Source organism: Ascidiella aspersa, chromosome 3, assembly GCF_963924565.1.
Source record: "Ascidiella aspersa chromosome 3, kaAscAspe10.2, whole genome shotgun sequence".
Lineage (NCBI taxonomy): Eukaryota > Metazoa > Chordata > Ascidiacea > Phlebobranchia > Ascidiidae > Ascidiella > Ascidiella aspersa.
In genome coordinates this window covers 7,081,420-7,106,311 of record NC_139449.1, presented here as the reverse complement: position 1 = coordinate 7,106,311, position 24,892 = coordinate 7,081,420, and the positions used below count along the sequence as shown (strand labels likewise).

At 36.2% G+C, this 24,892-nt stretch overlaps 1 protein-coding gene and 1 non-coding gene across 2 annotated transcripts in view; both read right to left on the bottom strand.

The window, feature by feature from the left end:
- The window catches only part of LOC146158980 (sushi, von Willebrand factor type A, EGF and pentraxin domain-containing protein 1-like), a 31,747-nt gene extending 14,691 nt beyond the window's left edge, over positions 1-17,056 (bottom strand). Inside the window, exons 1-11 of the mRNA XM_083384816.1 lie at positions 16,951-17,056; positions 14,439-14,633; positions 13,655-13,758; positions 12,175-12,388; positions 9,074-9,253; positions 7,642-7,821; positions 6,605-6,796; positions 4,778-4,969; positions 3,486-3,677; positions 2,258-2,449; positions 780-971 (exon numbers count right to left, since the gene is read on the bottom strand). Of these exons, the coding sequence (XP_083240942.1) occupies positions 780-971; positions 2,258-2,449; positions 3,486-3,677; positions 4,778-4,969; positions 6,605-6,796; positions 7,642-7,821; positions 9,074-9,253; positions 12,175-12,388; positions 13,655-13,758; positions 14,439-14,633; positions 16,951-17,005 (1,888 nt within the window). The 5' untranslated portion in view covers positions 17,006-17,056. The remainder of the gene's footprint in view (positions 1-779; positions 972-2,257; positions 2,450-3,485; positions 3,678-4,777; positions 4,970-6,604; positions 6,797-7,641; positions 7,822-9,073; positions 9,254-12,174; positions 12,389-13,654; positions 13,759-14,438; positions 14,634-16,950) is intronic.
- On the bottom strand, positions 15,192-15,266 carry Trnat-ggu (transfer RNA threonine (anticodon GGU)). The gene has a single exon. It is a non-coding gene; the product is annotated as a tRNA-Thr (tRNA).
- Positions 17,057-24,892: the final 7,836 nt, after the last annotated feature.

Sequence of the window (24,892 nt, the reverse complement as noted above, 5' to 3'; positions counted from 1 at the left end):
ATTTTAGAAAAGCTATATATAATGAGTTTGACGTATACGACCTACTGTTGGCATTTCTTACAAAGACTTAATGATTGACTGCGCTCAAAGTCCGGATGAATTCTTTTAAAATAACCCTACACGAATTTTTGCTTAAATTGTAACAGTGGCGTGCGCAAAGCTTTTTTGGGTGTTTCTATGCTTCTTTGTTTATTTATTCGCCATATTTTACTTCACAGCAACATGAAGTGGCGTGTAAATAAACCGGGTTTGTTTATTTGACATGAAAAGGGCGTTTATACAATTACACTTTAAGCATGGCTGATATATTACATCAGCTACTGTTGATAAATACATTTTATTTCCCAAAAAGCAGATTAAGACAAACAAAGCATGTGTAATTTGATTAAAGCTATTTCACTTAAAATAATTACCAAAAAGGGCAGGAACTCAATGTATCGACACTTATCGCCATAAAATATATGCTCGCCACTGGTTGGGTACGGTTAGATCACCGATTCGGGCCACTTAATCGAAAAAATAATAGCCTGGTCGCCAGGGCTGACTTTAAAACTCATCAACCCATTTGTACAGTAAAATTAACTTCTTGCAAACCTTGTGAACATTTGTAAAATCGCAAAAACAAAGAGATGTTACGAAATTATCCTGCTAAATAAGTCAAACATTTACTCAGTATGAACATTTTGTATTGGAAATACTGCTGGCCGCATAAACTAAGTGCAGCAAATAATTTTATTGTAATGTTTGGAAATATGTGACAGGACATTTAAACAACTTACGCGTGCACTCTGGTAAGGGGAAGTCCCATTCTCCGACCCCGTCATTGTTTACGTCGATGCAAGTCAGTGATGACTCAGCAAAATTGAAAAAGCCTTCATCACAAACGACGCGGACATTCGAACCGAAACTCGAAGTGAAAATCTTCGCAAACTTTCCGTTGGGTGGCTCAGAGAGCAATGGGCAAGTTATTCCTGAAAAGTAATGAAGCATAAACGTTATGAGTTGGGCGAATATTTTTGCAAAAAAATCAATTTTTCCTATAAAATTCAAATATTGCCAACTTAAAAAAAAAAGACATTTTTGGGGGCTTCCAGAGTTTAACTGACGACAAGTGGTACACAAATCAGTTATTTTTTCAGTTATATGTAAAACTCTTAAAAATGCTTGGTTGATATTTTGGCATATGAAAATAATTTAAAACTAAGCGTCGATAACAACTGAGGGAATTTCATTCAAGTGTTTTTAAATTTTGTACTGATATTTGCGCCTTTTGTAAATGATGTTTCTAGGATATTTTATACAAAACTCGGGTTTAAATTCCACAAAACTCGGGTTTCAATTGTAAAACGAATACACTTAATAACCTAAACCGACCTGAGTAAACAAAAAAACATGTCATTGTTTTATGCTTTGATTTTATTTTTTCATTTCTTTCATAAGTTTTGCAAACAATCCCATTGTTGCGTGACATTTGGTGTAATTTTGTTCATAACCTTTCTCCCTCCTTACTAAGATGCGAATAGCCCAGTAATTCTCAACCTTTTATGGCTTAACGCACCCCTCGAAAAAGATTTTCGGCACCCCGATTGGAATTTTTGTTGAGTATTTTACTGAAATGTCACTATAAATGGAACTGGAACAACACAATCAGCTTAAAAGATCTAGCAAAGTGTAATTTGATGTAATGGTCGCTAATGGTACACAAATAGTTGTATCAAGAAGCTTAGCAATTGAGAAAAAATCACATTCTTAAAAAATCTTAAATACCTATCGGCACCCTAGAGCGTTAGAAATAGCACATCAGGGCTCCGCGGCCGACTGGGAAAACTAGATTTGTTTTAGCTTTTTAAAATTAGATTGGAATTAAAATTAGAGCATTTTATTTTTTCCAAATTAGATTAGAATTACAATTAGATCGTTTTGAGTTTTCTCAAATTAGTTTAGAATTAGATTTACCGAATTCCTGAAAAAGCAAATTTCAACTAGAATTTGTACTAGAATCAAATTTAATTATTTACAATCAATTTGATTTAATTGCAATTTTTCTGGTAAATATGTGTGTGCTAATTTGTATGACTTTTTATACTTTTTAGACTGTACAAATTACATACAAGTCGTTCAAACCAAAGAGTTTTTATTGAGAGCTAAAAAATGTTGGACAAAGTAGCATCCGAATTAGATTAGAACTAGAATTAGAGCAAACAAGCACATATTATTCATATATTAGATTAGAACACCGGATAAGAACCACTCTTACTTTCACAAGTGGGCGTGATGTCACTCCACTCTCCTATCCCGTCTTCGTTGACGTCACCGCACCTTCTCGTGACGTCATTCGATAGGAAATACCCGACACCGCAAGAAAAGTATGCCACCGAACCATGAGAGGTGGATGCCGTCAGCGTCACGTTTCCGTTAGGTGGCGCTAGAAGTTCGGGGCAAACGATTTCTGAAAAGATCAATTGTAAAAAAAAGAGTCATTTATATCGACTTCGTTTTATTAACAGTAGAATTGGCATTGCTGTCAAGTAACGTTGACTGTTGGAACCATAGGTTTTATTTTTGCTAAAATATTTTTTCTGAAAAAACTCAAAGCTTCATGATAAAAGTCGGCAGGGTTAGGTTGTATTCAAGGCCGGATTAAAGGTATTGTAGGCCTAAGGCTGTTTACTAAACCAGGTCCTTAAATTACTAAATAAATGCCTAATTTGACAGCATAAGTGAAAGGATTTATTTATCTAATTACATACAAGGCACATTTTGACTCGGCTCATTTATTCGTTTTTAAGCACAAACTGTACTGTACACCATCAGGCTTAAACCCCAAAAAATGAGGGCTGAACTTTTCCAGAGTCTAAGGATGTAGCCTTAGTAGCCTAATGGTTAATCCGGCACTGGTTGTATTAGTGCGATAGATTTTACTTTAAATAAACCGACTAATAAAAAGAAATATTACAAATAAAAAAAAAATAAAAAAATTAAAAAAGATTAAAAAGTGTTCCTTTATAGTATAATATGTGTACCATAAATAAAAATATAAAATTTAAAATAATTTATAATATCAATATATATATTTTCTCTTGTAAAACGTTTCGGCAAAAACAGTCTTATTTTGAAATTTCTAGTTTTTAATGTTGTATTGCGCTTGCTATAAACACCGAGTGCTACGAAAAATATTTTCAAACAAAATTAAAGCATGGGTATTTCTCTTAAACTTAAAATCTTATTCTTTGAGAATGGCTCACCTGTAAATAAAAACAGGTTTATCAGAAGATAGTGTACCTGAAAACAATGGTTTGGAAAAAAAATTGGAAAAAAATCAATTTTGGAGCATAATGGTTGGAGGTTGTAATAAGACGAAGTAAGAATATCAACGCCAATGGAGAAGTCAGAAGTAGGCAGCATTTTGAACGTTTTAAGTATCTCTTTATTTATTTTCAACATAAATCAATTAATTAAAGTTTTTTTTGCTATAATTCTTATACCTTGGCAAACAGGCAACTCCTTGTCCCAGTCACCTTCTCCATCGCGATTCTGGTCGACGCAAGTGATGACGTCATCACCGATCAAGAAGTAGCCCTCGTCACATATGACGTCAACGGTCGAACCGAAGTTGCGTCGCTTCGGGTTGAAGAGGCGACCGTTGTCGGGCGGGAGAAGGGCGTAGCAGAGGATTTCTATTAAAAATGTAACAACAATCAATCAATGAAAGATACGCGCACTTGTGTGTTCAACAACTGTCTCTACCAACTGAGCTACACCGGAGGTCGTGAGTTCAAAATTCACTGCAGACTAGTTGTTTTTGCCCGCTAAACCTTTTGTTTACAGTACATTTTAGGCAGGTTCCATGCCGTGTGATTTTAGCGTGACAATAATGTTAAAAAACCTTTTTCTTTCCTTTTACAGAAGCAGATGATGCCAATATGGCGAAACACAATGATCTCCAACAACAATCTGGCCCAGTGTGGCAAGGCTACGGAGTCGTAAATGGGACGAGGCACTCGACAAATTTGGCTGGATTCAGACTCGAAAATTCGGAAGTCCATTTAAGCTATGTAAGATAACCCTTGTGCCGAGTCCGACGTGCGAATGAGTTGTACCAAATACGATGCCTATAAAGCCTTTTGTAAAAGTACAATAACATATGGTGGAATAACCACGAATTGTTGTTGGATGAATAACTAGAAACCCATACAAGTAGGCTTTATATCTAATATATTTTAGTTAAGGAAATCGGCGAATAACAAGTTGTTTAGTTGGGCCTGACTCAAAACTCGACAGGATCGTTAATTTGGCAGGATTCGGGATATTTACCCGACTCAAGCCACTGCCGTGCGGCCAGCTGAATTTTATTTTTGACTTGTTTTCATAAACTGATAAGGAATGTGACGCGGACGGGTATCGAGTATAATGCATTTGAGAAGTCCGTGCTTGACGTTTGTGCTGTGTTCGTCAATCATGATCACTAAAAGAGACTCCATTCAAAGCTGGATTTTTTGAGTAATAGTTTTTGAACATTCTGAGATGGATCTACACTTTTCAACGAAGCATTCATATACGCATAATTTAAAATGAGCGTGGTTTTTCAACATGTTTATCTTTCATGAAATAAGTTATTGTTGCCAGGTGATCTATTATATATTCTGCTGGAAGAGCAACACTCCGTTATATGTTTATCTTTATATGTTTATTTACACAAACACTTGAATCTGTGGTTCTCTTATACCAAATATTCGCGTTCGAATATACATTCACCTTGAAAAAAAGGCCGTCTTACCGGGGCACTGTGGAAAGGGGGCGCTCCATTCTCCAACGCCGTCATTGTTCACGTCACTGCATCGTGACGTAGTGTCGCCGACCAGGAAATGACCTACGTCACAGGCGAACTGTAGAACCGCGTCGAAAATCGGGGGCGAGGTCAGCTCCAAGGTTCCGTTGGGTGGCGCAAAGGGGTCGGGGCAAAGGATAACTGGAAAAAGGAAATGAACATGGAAAGTGAGCTAAATGTGTAACATGAAAGCGACCGATCATTTGTTTCACTATTACGTCATAACACACATGCGACGCATAAACATTTTCGCGACTTTTTAAGGATAAATGTAGTTGAACCAACTAAAATCTGATTAAATATACTCCACCTTTCCCAGCTTTATGTTTCATAGGATTTGGTCCGTTTTGGTTTTGTTACGTTGGGTTTTACTTGCATTATTCCAATATTCTACGCACTTTGAAACAATATTGTTGATAATTTGGCGATGCGAAACACATTCGTCCATTTCGAACTGGAAATTTGCTACTTTGCAAGTCGCACTTGCTAACGATAAATAGAACTATTTGGTCAATGTCTTGAGTTCGAATCTCCACTCATGCGATAGTTTGTTTTTCTGGCCAACACATTGATGGAAAACAAATTCTTATCGGCAGACTCCAATTGGTTAGACTAACTACGCAATTCGGTGATCGTGAACTGAATGGCTTTGCAATATTGTGATTTTGTGTGCAGTCATTTCAAATCTTTGAACCTCACTGGATCACATTGTATGGAATGAAAACAAACAAAGTTAGGGCTGACAAAAAAAACGTTTTCCACATTGGGAATCGTTTTATGAGATAACGTGATTACATTGAAAGCGGGAAACCTATATTGGATGTTGAAATATTTACCAACAGAACAAATCATTACAAAATTATAACAAGCAACCCATCAAGAATTACCTTAACATTTCCATCTTGCAAACATTGTGCAAGATAACGACTGCCATAAAAGTTAAATTGGACATGAAACGAATGTTTAAAAGGTCAATTTCGTTTTGAGATCGTATGCTGGCTAATGAGGTAATTTCCGGACAGCTAGTACGGCTTTAACGTTATGAATATGTACAATCGTCCAAGTAGCACTTTTGCTACTGTTAAACACATGTATGCAAGGAATGCACATAATTATGCGGATAGACGTTAACTAAAGCGTTTATAGATTTACAAATGCTTTTTAAAAATCCTTTCAAAACCGGTTTAACGGGATTGAATGTTATATAGGTCTAAATGGCGAAGCTCAAAATGTTATATAAAGAAGCAGTGCAAATTTAATCAAAGTAATTAGCGTGTTACAGCTATAAACAAAACAAAAAATTCACATTCTATAATATATATATATATATATATTAATCTCCTATTTAAAATATTTAAAGTTGTTTAAAGTGTGGATGTCATCCTTAGTCAAACACGATATGGTAAATTCTGATCAAGATTTTTTTGACTTGGGCTAAATTTTGTTTAGGTTACAAAATGACATTTTGTCATAAAAATCAATTTTTGTCAAATAAACCAACAACCATCGATATATAAAAAAAATAAAAAATAAACTGTCTGCAAAATCATACAGATGCAATAGGCTATACTATTTTGATTTAAACCTTATTTTATACTTCTTGAACAAACAGGTGTAGAGATTTAAAATTACAACCAATACTTTAAAATGTTTGAAAAAAATACCTAAAAAAGCTACAACACGACCTTCTCGTAAAGTAGTATTGGTTTTACAAAACCCTGCCTTATCTCAAATACCATAACAGTTAAATTCAGACACAAAATGGCGTCCAATTACGTTGGCAGGTCGGCGTCTCGTCGCTCCACTCGCCCCTGCCGTCGTTGTCAGAGTCGAGGCACCGCGTGAGGTTCGAACCCTGAACGAAGTAACCCTCGTCGCAGCGGAACAGACGAAAAACGCCGATGACTGGCGGCTTGTTGTTCAGCACTTGGCCGTTGCGCAGTCGAGTAATGTCGGGGCATCGAATCACTGCAGAAGAATCAATTATTCTTGGTGACGTGTAAAAGATTCTTTTTTTAACTCAGGAAGTTTAAAGCTTAGTTTTTCTTCATAATAAATAGCAGTGCGAAAAAGGTCGAGTAGATCGACATCATCTTGATTAAGTAGTTTCGATACGAGCTCGCATTATCGTTCAGGTAATACTACAAGCTGGTATCGAAACATCCTAATCAACATGATGTCGATCTACTCGACCTTTTTGGCTGTGCAATTTATTATCAAGCTACATTACAGATCGGTTCATAGTGTACCCTAGTTTTTTCTTAACTAGTAAAACTTAAATTAAAAAGATACATGTTAGGCTCTATCACAGTGACTTGCAACCAGGGGTCCGCGAGTGCACTAAAATCTTAAAATGTCCTTTTAAAAACGTTGCCGATTTAAAAGTTACAAATTGAATATAATGTAATAATTCAAATACAAAACTGTTCCGGACGTTTACATGATATGCGTGTAGCTTTATCAAAAAACACGACTACAGTTCTATAATTTGGAATGGTTGGATTGACGTTAGAGGTCCGTAAGCCAGTTATTTTTTCCAAAGGAGTTCGTGACTGAAAAAGGTTGGGAACCACTGCTCTATATAGACTTCAAAACGAGAGAAAAGACAATAACTGTTCAAGAACTGACACCATAACTTACCAGCACCAAATACAACTTGAAAATCAGCTAAAGAAAGGTAAAAAACATGTATAATAATAATAATTTAAACCGAAGTTTAACTCAATCACACCGATCACATTAAAGGCTTGGTAACAAATTAAAGAAGCTAAAAACAGTTTGATTGTACATTATCAAACAGAGGGCCTACTCACGTTGGCAAGTTGGTATTGGTGAAGTCCACCTTCCAGTAGCGTGACAAACGGTGGTTTCCCGCCCCCTAAGGGTGTAGTTGCCGTTGCAGGTGTAAGTGCATCGTGACGCGAAGTTCCGCCCGTCGGTGCATTCCACCTGTCCGTTGGGGAATTCCCCGCCGCGATCGGAGCACTGGATCTCTGAAAAGGTTTTGACCAAGTGTTAACAACCCGTCAGTTTACAATCATAAGCACGCCGGTTCAGTTCCGTATTTAAAATGTTTCTCAATATGTATAATCAAATCGGTCAAGAAATTGGAACTTCCCATTGCTTCTATAAATAATTGTAATAAAAAAGAAAAAGAAAACTAAGTAAGAAATAATATTTGTTTTTATTATAAGGAAATAGTAATTTTTTGTTACAGCAGAATAGCAAACCTAACAATGCAGGTTAGACACTTTTAAATATATATATATATTAAATAACACAAAAGATGGGAAGTAAAAAAAAAATAACAACCTGTCTATTTCAAACTTTAGGAAAAAATTGTGGAATTTTTAATTAATCATCAAGGAAGTATTAGACTGATGGGGCATTTCTATCGGACGCGAGTTCAAAAAAACTTGTCGCTTTTACCAGTTTTAACATAGTGAGCAACAAAACCATGTAAATTAATGCAAATGGGTGTATTTTTAGTTTAAAACTTTTTAAATTTGGCAACATTTGATCTTTTTCAATCGTTGCAAATAAAGCCTAGGATATTCAATCTAAATGTGTTGGTTGAAGTACTTTTTTCCATTTTTAGCATATTTCAAAGAAACATTTAGGAAAAGGGCTTCTTGTCAACCAAACTTATCCAAACAACACAAAAATCTACTATGGGTTTATAATGCTTTGCAAAGTTAATATAATCTGTTAAAAAATTCTAAATAGAATAATTGTCAGGTACAATGCTTGTAACACAACAATTTAAAACAGTATTGTTTTTTTACATCATTGTTCTCCCTCAGAGCAAATGCACCAGATTATTATGTAAAACGGGTTAGTCAAAACACACTTTTAGTAATACGTTGATTTGTCATTTTCTTTCAAATACTCTTTGTTAAATAGGAATATTAAGACAAGGCTTAACACAATAATTAAAAGTAGAACGTAAAGTGACATATCAATGTATAAAGCAGGATAAAAATATCGTCTTCAATTATATCATTAAAAGCACTATCACAAACGTGTTTTACCAAGCCATATCACCAGCGTCTTGTCTGGCCTCTGTTATTATTCCAAATAACGCCAAACCTCGCAAGGTTAGTAGCGGTTCCGTCGCACGGTGTCGCCCTTTGTTACTCACCGCTCACCGGCAGTTGGCGCACGCGAGCTTACCTCCTAGGAAAATGCGCAGCGAGAGCAGACTCAGGGCGGGACTAAACAACCTGCTCCGGCTACTAAACGTACTTTCGCAGCGCGGACTCTGATTGGTCCACGACCTTGTGACGACATCGCAACGGGTCTGTGACGCACCAATCAGTCGATAGCCCGGCTGGCAGCTAAAGGAGCAATCTGAGTTGGGACGATACTCGTTACTGCACGAGATGAGAGCGTGTTGTGGAACGGGGATAGCGGGACAGTCGTTGTCTGCGAATAAAGTAAGCGATTAACAACTTTTGTGCCAACTGAAACATGAATATATGCAGTAGAGATAGACCAATATATCGGTTTACCGATAATTTTTGGCGCCTACCAATTTATCGGTATCGGTAAATGTAGGACGATACTTTGGCTAATATTTTACGATAAAAATATAATACAATTTTTTTCTGTACAATAAACAACTTATACATTGTTGGATCAAAACTATTTGGGTTTTAGCATTACGCCAAGTTAATATGCAAAATAATAGTTTAATAATTAAAAAAGGCAGATAACCTAAAACATTATTTGATTGATTTTCAATTAATTTAAGTTTTGAACTTTTACCAGGAATATAACAAATCGGTGTCGGTATCGGGTATCGGTTGACAAAATCGTGAAAAAATCGGGTATCGGGATCGGTCCAAAATCGGTCCATCTCTAATATGCAGTGTTTATTCTGTGATCAACCTACTGGTCAACGATAACGGCACCCATATATAGTACATTAGATGTCTACGGAGATATTTACCGAAATCATTCGGCCTGATCAGGATTGTAGTGCAAGCAAGGCTAGAAAAACAACCTGCGGTGAGGTTCGAACTCACGACCTACTACAGTCATACCGGGGCGTCGCTTTACCAACTAAACTACACGTGATCAAAGGGGAGCTAGTCTTAAAACAGCCATCGCACCATTGCCTATACTGAATCCTGTTCGAACATACAAAATTAATCTAAGGGGATTAACAGCCCGTGTTTCAGTAACTGACATTTAAATACATAATGTGTGTATTCTGTAATCAAGCCCGTTTGGAGCCGTACTAAAGATAACGGCACCATATATAGTATGCTATTTTCGGCAATTCAGAAGGGTCAAAGTAGCAAAAGCGGGATTGCAAGACCTGAATACATTTACTTACAGGAAAAAACAAAAATGAGAAAACATTGTCGGGATTTCACTTTGTGCAAATTCCATCGAAATTAAACCTGCATTTTGACATAACAATATAAACTGATAGACCAGATTTATTTGCCCCCGTGTGCTAATGATAATATCAAGATTTTCTTTCGAATAACAAAATCTGCCAGAATCCGAATGGTGAAAAACAACGATTCTGGTTGCACATCAAACATACAGATTAAACTAAGTACATTTTGAATAAAATATTTAAATTTTTAATTTAGTAAGATTCTGATGGTGCTTTTAGGGGGAATTCATAGCCTATAACATCCAAACAAACTGATTTTCTGTTTACTAATTTCTGTACTTAGTTTAGCCTCCATGTGCTGTAAGAAACGACAATTAAGATAACGCTAGTGAGCAAAACAAAAAATGTGATAATGCTACGTCTGCAGTGGGCTTTGTGATAATTCCATCGAAATTATACATTCATTGTGTGGAAATGTATAACGGAAAATGGTCAGGTATAAAAATGTGGTCCTAAAGAAAATATTAAAAAAAATCATTACGGGGCCTTTTGGAGACTAATTGAATTAAATGATCAACTAAGTTTAGGCTGCAGACAAAAAATACGATGTGGTGGGTGCGATCACATTAATGCTTTCCCCATCCCGTTAGTACATATATTTTTTTATGAAAGGAATCTAACATACCATAACAAGAAACATTGACGGTAGGTTTCTTGCGGTACAAATTCCTTTCAAACTATTAAAGTAAAATGTAAAGCACGTGCAGATCACGACAATTTTTTACAAAGGTTATGAATGAACAGTAGGGAGATCTTGAAAAGGTGATATAAGATTCACAAGAGTTTATCGAAAAGACCAAACTAGAAATCATTGTTTTTTAGGGGTGTTTATCCTTTTCGTAATTGTATGGAGGCAGTTCAACCCCAATCAAGGTCTTAGTTTCAGAATTCGTGTCATCCAACTTTTATGAGTTAACCCTGATTCGTATGTTTATCCCGAAACGTGGTGTTTTTAATCATCCATAATTCAGGTCAGACAGGGCCGATTCATGTACGTCACGTGTATCCGGCTATTTGCTTCCTGACGTACGTTGTTAAACTTGAAAGGCGTGACAATGCAGTCAAGTTGATTGAGAAAGTGATTAAGAACCGTGCGTTTCCTTGACGAGATTTTAATGTACCTTGTTGAGTTAGGAATACAAAAACCAGTGCATCAATGTTGCGAAATGTTCCCTATATATACTGTTTTTTAAACTTCATCATATCCGCATTAATTCAAAGAAGCTAAAAAATTAAATAAAGGTTTGAAAAATTTTATTGTTGTCAACGTTAAAGCATATTGATGCGAAAAGTGTTTTATTGTAGAGTTGTTTTGTGCTATGTGGAATGCATAACGTTGAAACGTTTTCTGCAAAAAAAAAGTACGGCGACTTGGTCTTTTCATTAAATAAAATAAAAAGTACGGCAACTTGGTCTTTTCAAAAAAAACAAACTGAGTATTAATCTTTCGTATCTTGTGCAAAATATTTTATAGTGAACCCCTAATTTACATGGTTCACCACAATTAATCTCAAAATTTTAAAAAGCGGATCGTTACCCCCCTTGGTTTTATTTTATGTATAGGCGATTCGAAAGAAGGACGATATTTAGTTAAATTCTGCGAAGTGTATATTCTATTGGTTAAAACCAACAAATACAACACTTTTTAAAAGTTTCTTTTTTAACCTTGTTTAATCTTAGCCCTTTTTTCCTGAATCTGTGATACAATATAAGGACTTTCATGTATTAGAGTAAAAAACTGTCTTAATTTAACAAAGGCGATAGCGTATAATAACAACGAAATGTTTTTTACAGTTTGTTTTCAATTTTTTCTCTCACTTTCAAAGCAAGGTATTTTTGCTATGGCGTGAGCAATGGGTCATTAATGTGGGTATAGTCCTGGTAAAGACCACCGTCAGGTAGGTGATATCATTGTTTTTCAAAATGCCAGTCTTACCTTCGAGACAGGGTAGCTCAGCAGCGTTGCACAGGTCTCCCTTGCAGCAGCAGCGACACACGCTATTAGCTGTGAAGGACGGTGAACACTGAGTAGGGTACCAGGCGGCCTGTGGGTTCTGCAGGAAGTTGTTTTCGCAGGCTTGAGGCTGTTTGCACTGCTTTGAGATGGTTTTCACGCCGCCCTGGATTCGTATCTCGTTCTGGCACGAGAGCTGTGGCAGAAATTTGCGTAAATGATGCGTTAGCGAGGAATTTGGCAGGGTTTGGGGTGTATGGGATGTTTTTTCTTGGATTTAGGACAATATTCGTGAGAAACGTGCCTGGTTTTGAGCCGTCTACTTCCGTTTTGTCTTTTGGATGACCCACTTAACTTAATTTTGGGCGAATAAATCAGATATCAGACTATATCGGTCTGCTATAGGTTAATTAAGTAATTAAAAGGCCGTAAATTGTTACCCTGAATTTTCGATCAATAAAATTTTATTTGGAGGGAAGATGCAAAAAAAAAGATGCGAAAACATATATCCTAAGATATATGAGATACGAATCATATATCCTAAGATTTGCAAGTGAGAGTCCCCACATACAGTATGGGAAACCGGGAAAAATGGCACTCGTAAGTGATTGTTTAGTTTAAATAGTTAGAGATGATTAATTAGAGTAAGTGTAGATGCAAAATTTGTTTTTGGAAGTTCATCATGTGTAAATGAGTAGTTTACCTACTGAATAATTATTAGAATAGTCAGTAAGCGGTATTTAAAGTAATAAAATGGCGGTTACAAAAAATCGCAATGTCGTCAACCAGAGTTGTCCGATTAATGTAGTAAATTTGGCATTGCAGAAAAATAATAAAGATCGTGTATCTCATTTTGGTGATTAAGAATTGGTTTAAGGTTGCCGAAACATCTACAAATGCAAAATTTGCAAACCACTGCCGCAATGATTACCACGCCCTGTCCATATCGTTCATACTGTGGCAAAATGCACACCCTTTCACCCGGAAATCAAAAGGTTCAAGCATGCATAATAGATTTGCTAAATGCACTAAACCTTAATCGCTGTAAAGATGCATTAATTAAAATGTTCCTTACCTCAGGTATTTCCTGAAAAATGTAGCATATCCAACACAACGTAAATTTTAGGCAACAGCGCAATAGATAAGTCCGTTAAAGGTTTTTAGTTTTTTTTTAAATAAAAGTATTTGTAATAAAAGTCTTTAATTTGTCGTACAGCCTTTTAACAAAGACTTTATATCTTTGAGAAAACTCTAAAACGATTTGCATTGGGGATCTCCCATGAGCATTCATGATTAGGTTGAGTTTAGCAGAAATGTGTGCGCCCACTATACATGTGTATACTTACATTTGAAAAACGTATACTTAGCTGATACGTTTAAACCTGAATTTTGCACGTAGTTGTTTTTGTTTACAGATTCCTAATTACAGTAGCAACCCCTTTCCAAAAAATGTGTTTTTTACCTCGGTGTTGATGCACTCTTGAAACCCGTTGGCATTGCACTCTTCATTGGTGCGTGCGTTTTTACAAACGTAGCACCGCTGGCGGTTTCTCCGTACGACCGTAGCTGTAAATCACGCGTATAAAGGCATTTTACCAGTGTTGTAATGAGTAAAGACTTGACTTAAGTGCACTTTGAAAATGTTTTTAAATGACTTGACTTGACTTAATTCATTTGGGCAAAGTTACTTGACGTGACTTAAGTCTTTTGGACAAAATGCCATGACTGACTTAATAAATAACTTGGGTTGAAAATCTAGATCATAGGGGGTAAGAGAATTATTATCAAAAAGTGATAAACAATCTATTTTACAAATGAGGTGTTTATACTAATATGCAGCTTTTCTAGCTCACTTGAACAGATAAGTATGCCATATATGTTGGAATATCGTAAATAATTTTCGCTTCACTCTTAGCCAATACTTTTTAAGGCGCCACGCGGGACCGAAGAGTCTTTCAAATCATAACATAATCAAATGAAATATATTAAAAATTTCGTGATGGTCGCAAAATCCCACCCTTAAAAAAACTGCAGTTTATCGGACTTATTGCCATTGGTTTTACAAGTAACTCCACTTATTTTAGTTTGTTTTTAGTCCAAATGAAGGGTTGGCGGATTAAAGAGGTAAAATGCATAAAAAAAATTTGTTCCCAGACAAAATTGTCCGACAAAAGGGACTCATAATTTTGGGGTCTCGATATACAAGGTCTTTCTGATTATTATTTATAAGGATATTGAAAGCTTACTTGGGGTCAACTTGCAGATGTATCTCCGCGCCCGGATGCAATCGACCGGCGTCCACTTGTACTTGCTCTGTGACGTCACAACCACGCATTGTTGTTCGCGTTTCGTGGCCAGGTTGAAGCTTCTCCAGTTGGCGAAGTCGAACTGCGATTCGTCGCTGTTGGAAAAGTCTTCGGCGTTCGGATCTCGCGTCACGCCTGAGTGGTTAAAAAATTGTGACATAATTTATATTTATATGCTTGTGCTATATAGCAGTGCTTCTTAAACTTTTTTAGTTTTGTTCACCCCTAGCATCTATCTCCAGATTTCATTCACCCTTGTTTCATGATATGATAAAACCATCTCGTCTATATATAACAGCACAAATTTACTTAAGTTATTTTGATGTAGTGCAAAGTTCAACGCTAAGTTTTACCATTGCAAATCTACAATTTTTCGAGTCCAGAGATATAAAGCTACAAAAGCACAAAACACAGTCACCAAATTTTTGCACTTATACACTTAGTGCAAACCAACTTCATTATTACAATAAGCATAAAACACACACAAAAAAAACAGTTCAGTAGTCGATTTACTGCAGCGCTATTATCCATTTCTGGCGGTTCACCCTTATTCACCCCTTTCGGTTGGTTCATCCCCGCAAAATTTTTATTCACCTGTTAAAAAAACACTGCTATATATTGCACACCAAACGCCATAACAGATCAACGACTCGGTCGATGAATGATACAAGCAGGGCAGGCTAGAAAACAACTAGCCTGCAGTGAGGTTCGAACTCACGGCCTCCGGTCAAACCGGGACCGTCGCTCTACCAACTGAGCTACGCAGGCTCAGGAAGAAGCGAGTCGAGAAACAACCATATGCCAATGCTTGCTCAATTGGTTAGTACAAGCAACTTCATATTGAAGGGGATCCACAGTACCACATTATTTATTTAATGAAACATGAACAGTGAACACACATATGTGTGTTAACAACTGAGATCTAGCCCTTTATGAAACTGCTTTTTGACCAACGATTACGGCTTACGTATAATTAGTACAACGAAAGCCATTGCAGACTAACCAAATCTGTCGAACAATGATGCAAGCTACAAAAACAATAGCCAATAGTAAGGTTCGAACTCACGGTCATACCGGGATCGTCTCTCTACCAACTAAGCTACATAGGCTCAGAGCGAAGCGAGTCGAAGAACAACCATACGCCAATGCTTGCCACATTCTGTTAGTACAAGCAACTTTATATTGAAAGGTACCATCAGTAACCATATCATTATTCAATGAAACCTGCACACAGATCTTATGCTATATAAATCGACAAACAGCTCCACTGGTAATTGTAATTCTTTGCCAACGTTTCGGAAACCTATGCAAGTCGCCCTCTTCAGGTTTAACGACACCCAACGCTCGTACAATACATGGAAAACACGCAAAGGAAAAAAATCCAAAAAAACGCGAGCAACGAAACTATAAGAAAATAATAATTATCGAGAACGTTATGCCTCAAGTCCTTCAGCAAGTGCCTGTAGCAAGCTTGTTTTTCGCTGTTTTTCGATTTATGATCGGTTTTTTCGATTTATATTACTATGCCTGGCAGCAACAGTATATACATGCTTTATATTCGTTTCTTGAAAATTTCTAGTTTACCCTTTGTTCTTTATATTTAGCAAAAAAAAGATTTATACCATGACGGTGGTTTTACATAAAAAGAGATTAATTAAAAAGAACCCTTGAGCGGTTTCTCCTTGAATTTATTGATATTTTAGTGCAGTTTTATATTTTCGCATGAGGTCATCTAAAAATAGCACAGGTTTCTTAAATCTGTATTTTAAGATGTAAATTTTGACGTCATCAATTTCATGTCGACCCTGCTTGGTGCGTACCTAGAATTTGTTTTGCTGGTGTAAAAAGAAAGTTTAGGAACTCTATTTGGTTCATTTTTGTTTTTGTCTGTTGTTCACCTAGTGGTCGACAAACTGTGGCCCGCTGTTTCAAATGTGAGCCTTTTAGCAATTTTAGTGGGCCGCAGATTTTTTATTAGTATGTTCAGTTATATTATTGTTGGTCGCGTGATATCCTTTTGGGCAAATCTGTGGATTTGGACTCGGGACTAGGTACTAAAAATGATTCGGTGCCGAAAAGAGTCCCGAAGAAAAAATAAATAGTTTGGAGCATCGATTAAATGATTTTCATTTTGGACGCATCTTTGTCACGCTATTCTAAAATTTTTCATGCCCTTCTCCACAAAACAAATCCTGGATCAGCCCGTGTTGGCTTAGTGGTTTCACGTAACCGGCCTTTAATAGTTCCTAAGAAAGTATTTTGAGTATAACCTAACCCTAAACACTAAACAGTTGTAATGTCAACTGATTCGAAAGCAAGTTTAGTTCTTTTACCTTTTATTGTCGGCGGGAGATTCCTTATGCACGAAACTACTTTGGATAAGATCGGTTAGTTACCACAATGTCCAATGTTATTAGACCAAATTATCAAACTGATTAGCAAACCAGCTTACCGATATAGATCTCTTTCGCCCGACCACTCATCATCAGCACTCTGACGAAGTTCATTTCAGCTTTGGAGTGCACAGAGGCCAGGCTTCCGCCCTCTTCTGCGCAGATGTCTTGCGCAGATCGCCACGTGCGCAGCGCCGTCCTTGAACTGACCTTGAAACACGTGGTCTTCCGCCATACAAAGTAGCCCTTTGGACATATCCGCTGTCCTGTGGCGGAAAGGGGATAAACAATATCTATGTTACATGTTCATCGTTAAACTCTTTCTAAAGACTTTAACGGGCTTGGTGTATTGCTATTGGACAGTAGTTTATGGTTGTTTAATAACCTTATAAAAAAGTAATCACTTATTAAGCGTTATATGCAGCTGTGCTGGGTGTTGCCCACTATTTAGGGCACCGTGCTATTAGGCTACCAATTGAAGAAACTAAGGAAATCTGGTGTTGATCCATTTTTACAGTTACCTTTTACCTTTTGAACAATTCCCCATTTCAAGATACCTTTACAGCTCTTTGAAGGTCGTGGCTAGTATAGCTAGGTATAAGAAGAACTATAAATGCTATCCATGTAAAATTCACCACGGACTTGTGCACCTATCTGAACTCATTCGGCCTAACAATGAACTAAAAAAAGCAAGGCTTAAAATCTCCTGAAGCTGTACTGGTTGAGTTTCCAATAAACGTAAGAAGATCTACAAACATTTCGAATATAGACTGGGAGCCTTCAGAAAATTAACCGATTCAGTGAATCAACAAACGTTTTCATGCGACCAACGCTACGCAGATACGAAAACCTAGCCTGCGGTGAGGTTCAAACTCACGACCTTGGCCATCCCAGGATCGTCCATCTGCCAAATGAGTCACATAGGCTTATTTAGGTGCTTGAATGTTAAGTCATATCAAATAAAGAGAAAATTATATGTAATCATTTAAAAAAAACATGTGTTAGTTTAAATTGCCGTTTTCTTCGGTATACTTTTCAGGCCCGATAATATAGCTATGAGGCAAAAGGCCTTTACAGCGTCTAGGGCAGTGGTTCTCAACCTTTTTTCGTTCGTGGCCCAGTTTCGTTGCACAAAAATTCTGTGGCCCAATAAATGTTTATGAAAAGAACAACTATGAAATAAGTTTAGAACAAAAAACAGCACAAGATGTTTCAAAACAGATTATTTCTTTAACCGTGCATTAGTAAGATACTAGCTACTGAACAATAAATTTACATTTCTTCTAAATTCCTTCCCAAGCCATTATTTTTGTAAAATTAAGTGTAGTGACACAAATAAAACTTAATTCTTCATTAAATCTAGCTTTTTAAAATTGGTCTGTGACCCACTAAAAATGTTCCCATGGCCCACTGGTTGAGAACCGCTGATCTAGGGGCCCTTATTAAGGTCAAAGTACAGGCAACAGGTGATTGGCAGCTAGCACAAGATTGCGATCGCATGTTAAAAACCGCACCAGCCTTGTAGATGCTAATGGATGGTACTCACCTTGAACCATCTGGGTGTTAATTAAAGCGAACAGAAGAAGTACAACTTGCCGGAGACACTCTGCAAAGGAAAAACTAGTTTTTTAGTTATCTTTAAAATTAAGTGTATGAAGCACTTAAAGGATATAACAAAACATAAAAAACATCTCAATTTACAAACATCAAAAAGGTATTAGGTCTCTTTAAACTAAAGTGCATAAAACACTTTAAGCATATAACAAAACATATATCATCCTAATTTACAAACATCAAAAAAGTCTTTGGTTTCTTTAAAAATGAAGCACTTAAGGGATATAAAACATCGCAATTTAACTTGCACAAAGACCAGGTTCCTAAGGCGCAAAGATGATGTTTTTGTAAACTTTCTAAGGCCAAACTGTTGTTGAAATAAATTTCTTCAGCAGCCATTATGTTGTTCAACGATCAAATGTTATTTAGCAACTTGACCTCGGTGAATTGCGGATTTAAATCCTTTAAAATGTCGGCTGCAACTTGAGCCAATCTGCGGATATATTGCTTGATGTCGCCTTTATCGCTACAATAACCTGGCCACGGCCTTATAGATAGAATATAGTTTATATGAAACCGACACCAACAAGTTTGTCTTCAATCTCGATATTTCGAAGGTACAGATAACAAAAAGACTACCACTTTAAAGAATTATAAAAAGGAACTGTTTTAAAAATGTTTACAGGGGAGTGTGTTATCGCGATTACTACGTGTTGTTATATTGTTGTTTTGTGTTCCATGTCGATAAAACTAATACAGACATAAGTCTTGTGATTTCTGGTGCGTATAAAACTATTAAAATGCTATTACTATATAGCTTTGTGTGTTAGTCCCTGACGAAGGTTTGCCGGATAGTAAGCCGAACGTTGGTTAAAGTAAGCCGAACGTTGGTTAAATATAAGCCAGAGGAACCTATTTAAATATACTACATAGGAGGTATTACACCGAATATTTTTAGAATGCCATATACAGTTTGATAATACTGATAAGGTCGATTGACTGTACGCATGTCGTAATCGATGGATAGCAAGGTTTCAGAAGGGTGTGGTTAAACAGTAGGCTACACATTTATTTAAATCTGTGGCGCATTTGCCAACAGTGCACGTTTACAAGTACTAAGACATAACAAAGAAAATGCACACCTACATCCTTTAAAATTTAAAAGAATAATAGATTTCTAAGAAATGGCCATTTTTTAAACAAGGATAAACTAATTAACTTAAACCTAGAAATGAGTTTTGATTAGATTTATTCTAATACATTGCCACAGTTGTTAGTTTGTCGAATCTTAATAACCTTGCGGAAAAAAGTCGTGCATGTATACAAAAGGTTTGCCACCCCTGCTGTCAACAGTTTATTCTTTTTTTCAATAGGCTGGTTTAGGTGCAACGTCCAACAGTCGAGATCCGTTTAAAGAAGTGTGAAATCGCCAAGGCAATAATAATCTTGAGCGTCTTGTGGAACTGACGTTTGTATTGCAACTGTAGCTTGTTTGCTTCGGGGATTAGAAAGTTTGGGATAAATTTCTCACCGAACTTGAGAAGTGTTTGTCGCGCCATTCAAGTGTGACTATACGCGCGTCGCTCGATCAACCTTCTAACTGTGACGTCACAATACAAAACGCCAGGAAATGCGAGACTCGTGTTTGAAGTCGAGTCTGTTTTGAGATGATGAGCAAACAAAAATCTCGACGGCCCGTGTTTTACAAATCCCAGGATTATAAAGAAGCCCCTTGAAATTTCAGCTTGTCTGTTGATTTAAACTATAAATAACAACTCAGATTGAGCTTGCTTTTCAAACGTTCGAAACGAATCAATTTTATCCTAAAACTGTTCTATAGTGAAAACGGCCACAAGTTGCTTTTTGCACGATTCAAATTTTTTTTTTTAAAGTCCTTCTTTTTAATTCACAAATAGCCAACGAAAATTTATTTTTCAAACCAAGGTTTAACTTTGAAATTATTCTCTGTCTAAAAATGACTGCACAAATGTTTGTAAGGTGTAGCATTTTTTTGACTTTTAAATATTCATCTGTCACTTTGAAATAATGCTTTTATTAGAATGAAGTAATATTTTGCACTTCACAAATCACAATCAAATCTTCACCGTATATAGGCTGTTAATAGAGAATAATCTTTAACAACTAAATGGCAATAGAGAATATTTAGCAAGTAAAAAGAAGCGGAATTAAATAAATCAAGAAATACGCTATAAGTTGAATAGAATTTATTAATTAACGTCAGATATAACATTTCTTAAAATTACATTTTCCTGCATTAATTCTTTGAACAACAAACTCAAAAACGGACAAAAAAATCCCGGAATGTAATTTGACACTAGACATAAAAAAATTCAGTGTGTATAACAACCATTCAAGTTAAAAAATGATAGACTAACGTCAGCGCTTTTTATAAAATTGCTTAGAATTAAATATCTCTTGCAATTGGCCTTTAACCAACAAACAAATTTTACCTAAATAATATACGTTACAAGAATTTCATCATAGAAGATAAGTGGTGGTAATATAGAAATATGATTATAAGAATTATAATTGATGACGAGGGGCCCTAAATGAACCAAACCGCAATAAAAGGTCAATAAATCTATTTATTTTTAGGATAGCCTATATACTATACAGTAGGCACGGATCTGTAATCGACCCTGAAAATAACTCCCCAAAGCCAAATAGACCAAATAAATCGACATAATCCTACGAAAAGTGTTTTTGAACGCATCGTCAGTTAATGTTATTAAGATAATAGCGATTTATCCGTCCTATTTTTCTTGGGCAAGAGCTTTCAAGGTATATCTATTTTAAAGTCGAATACAGTTTCGAGACTTAAATAAAGGGCGTATTTGCCTATCATTTATTAGGCCAGCGCAAATTCAGGGCCATAAATAAAATGTCATGTTGTGTGGGGATCAATACTTTGACACTTGGAATGGGCCTTTCCGTTACAAAGCAGCACGATTTTTCCCAACATTTTTAAGAGTCACGAACCCTTGATTTGACGCACACATAACAACAAAATTATATTGTTTAAGTTTGCTCAAGTTGTTTCTGTTAAATTGAAATCTATAACGTATAGTGAAAATTTATTTTTAGATTCCATTGAGTTTCACCTTACCTCTTTTATGCATTCCGTTCATCATTTAAATAGTTTCTTTTTCGTGAATACACGTTCACTTAATTACCTAAAATTACCTAAAAGTAATAAGCACAAACGGTTGAACTAAAAACGCTGAAAGTAAACGTTTCACAGATTATATTGCGAGAAACAAATATTTTAATTAAGGTTAGAACATTTAATTCCAAAATGTTGGTAATAAATGCAGGCGTAAATCATTAAGCAAAATGATTCTTTCGTCTCTTTCAAAACTAAAATATCTAACAAGAAATCCTATTCAATTTTAAGCTTCCGACAATTTTAACTAATGTGATATACACAAAATGAGACACTTTCTTTCTTTCTTTCACCACGACTTTTCCAATCATGTTCGAAAATCAAAACATAGCAAAAAATATTGTTTAATTAAAACTGCATGCTCTTGAGATGAGTGTCAAAGAGATTTAAGTTTTTAGTGCTATTTTAACTTTTCCCTCAATTTCAGTTAATTTATTTGCGTAACGAGAACTTCCAAAGAATCCACCAAAGCCCGTTGTTTCTAGAAATGCTTTTCTTTCCCAACACAGTGGCTCTCAGTAGAGAAATCGCTCTTCTGATGTAAACGAAGTATGAACCAACGTTCCGGCAGCAGATGCCGGCTGACCTCATCAGGGTTAATATAAATTGAAACGTCGGTTTATACTTCGTTTACACCAAAAGAGCAATTTTCATCTAGTGATATCTTGCCTGGTGGAGCTAACTCCATTTCACAGTGGCTCGCAGTTCAATACAAAGCCTGCAACTCTCAGTCCTGTTATACGAACTTAAGCGATTTGGTGAAAGCCCTGAAATTCTCACGAAATACAGAGAATGCCTCGCTGTTTCACGATCCAGTACGGGCAGTCGGGCACATATTCGGCGGCGAAATTGCCGGAATTGCCGTAGAAACAAACTACGTTTATTTCCAAAATGTCGGTAATAAGGCAGGCGCATATCATGGAGAAAAATGATTCTTTTTGTTTATCTTAAAACTAAAATCTCTTACTAGCAAAGCTGTTCACTTTAAAGCTTCCGACAATTCTAACTAATGAGCAGTACAAAATATGACAATTTCTGTCTTTCGCCACGACTTTTACAATCATGTTTTCAAATCCAAGAGTAACAAAAAATATTGTTTCAATTAAAACGGCATGATCTGGGGATGAGTGTCAATGAGATTTTAACCTTTTCCTTGATTTCATTTAATGTATTGCCTTCAAAACGAAATCCTACTGCTTTGGCTGAAACAAGCGAACTTCCTAAGAATCCACCAAAGCCCATTGTTTCTAGTCATGCATCTAATGCCTTTGCCAACGCAAAGGCTCTCACTATAAAGCCAGTAACTCTCAGCTGTGCTATACGATCTAAGGCAAGCGATTTGCCGAAAGCCTTCGCTCAAATGCTCACGAAATGCGGAGAAGGCCTCGCTGTTTCACGATCCAACCCGGGCACATATTCGGCGGCGAAATTGCCGGCAACGACCTTGACGCGCGTCCCGGGGAAAAAGCAATTCGCTTCGCGTTACGAGCAACTTGATACCGTTTATTACCACCGGAGTAAAAAAGCAAGGGCGACTTGAAAGCGGCGCGCCCTGAAATGAAATGATTCCCGGTCAAAATTGTGCCGAACGTGATCGCTTTTCACTTTTGAAAAGTATTTTTAGTATTTCCGAGAAAACCGCGAATCGGTTTGCTCACTGTAGTTGTTTGCGAAACCTTGGTGCAATTTTTTTTCCGTATTCATACCGAGTAGGGTTATAGAGCCAAACTATATGAAACCCTTTAGGTAAGTTTTGGAGTCATTTCAGCAGATATTTTTTATCATTTATGGAACATTTTTAATTTAGTTTAGTCAACGAATGGTACTGATAAAATATTCTTTCCCTTATTTAAATTGTTCACACCTTGCGTTTTGTTTTATTATTGGCAAAAACGCACTTTAGTTTCAATTTTGGAAACGAAATTTCGCCAGATGTTTTTGCTACTAAAATAGGGCAGCAAGCCGCCCACTTCTTCTCTGTAATAATAACACAGAGAACTGCAATCGCAACCTCCAGGTGTGACTTATTTCAGACGCCTCAATAAAATACACAGCATTATTTCAAGATCGCTTACTGGTTAACCGCCACTTTCACGAAAATCGTAGGCTATTCTAGAAAATTACCACTCGTATTGCTTGCGTTAATTTAGCATCCGTTTAAAGCAGCGTCAATGAAATACTTTTTGTCAAAGTAAGAAATGATACGAAAAAAGTGTATTTTTATTTATAGCTAAGTTGGGTTTTAAATAGCCTGAATACGTTTTGACCACATAAACGTGTTCGATTGTCAAATTTTAGTTCGCGCTGTGCTAAAATTTGTATAAAATTTGTATAAAATGTGTTATGTGATATATTTAGAATCGATAGTTGTGCTTTGACGTCTAAATCGTTAAAAATTGTGACAAACTCGAACTCATTGTTTGTTACAAAGCTGTTGAGTCGGAGTCTGGACTCGGATTAATACTTAGCGAGTTGCGAGTTGGGCGTGCTCAAGCACAATACAAAATTTCGAAACATAAAGTTGCAATTGTAAAATTGTTCTTCCGGCAAAATTTCATTGAAGTACCAAAGTTTCATACTATTGTTTGTACATTAATTATTAGAAAAGTCCGCCATGTTACAATTCAAAATTTAACTACAATGCATTTAACGAGAACGAAATTAAATACCGATTCTTAGTAGAACCATTTCGGTTAAACGTTTTGAAAAATATAATTATAAATATAATTGTATTTCTTATAAACGTATTTTATACATTTCCAAACCGCAGTTCAATTTACAGTTTACAGATTTAGTTCAAAAAACTTGTGAATAATGTAAAGGGTTACAGTATAGTTCTGAAACAAAACTAACAAATTGATTTAACCTAATTTATCATTCGAAAATCACTGGCTCAAAATTTTCTCTTTAAATATGATGTAATTTTCCCGTCTTTAAAGTAGTTTTTTGTACAACTGCTCGTAACCTAGTCTTGTCAATCAAAAGCTGGACAGTCTACGACCAATCACCAAAGCGGCCGAAATGATTGTGACATCACAACTGAACATGCAATGCAGAAATCTTAACCACTGCATCGATTTTAGAAAGCAACGAGTCCAAGTTTGAGCGCTCACATTTTCATAACAAGCGTGAAAATCTTCTCTCGCATTAGAGGTTGCAAAGGTATCAGTGCAAAATTGACGAACAAAAACTTTTGCAAAATTTTCCACACGTAAAACTATAATCAGTTAAACGTAGGAGTCAGGTATTTCGATTGCAAATGG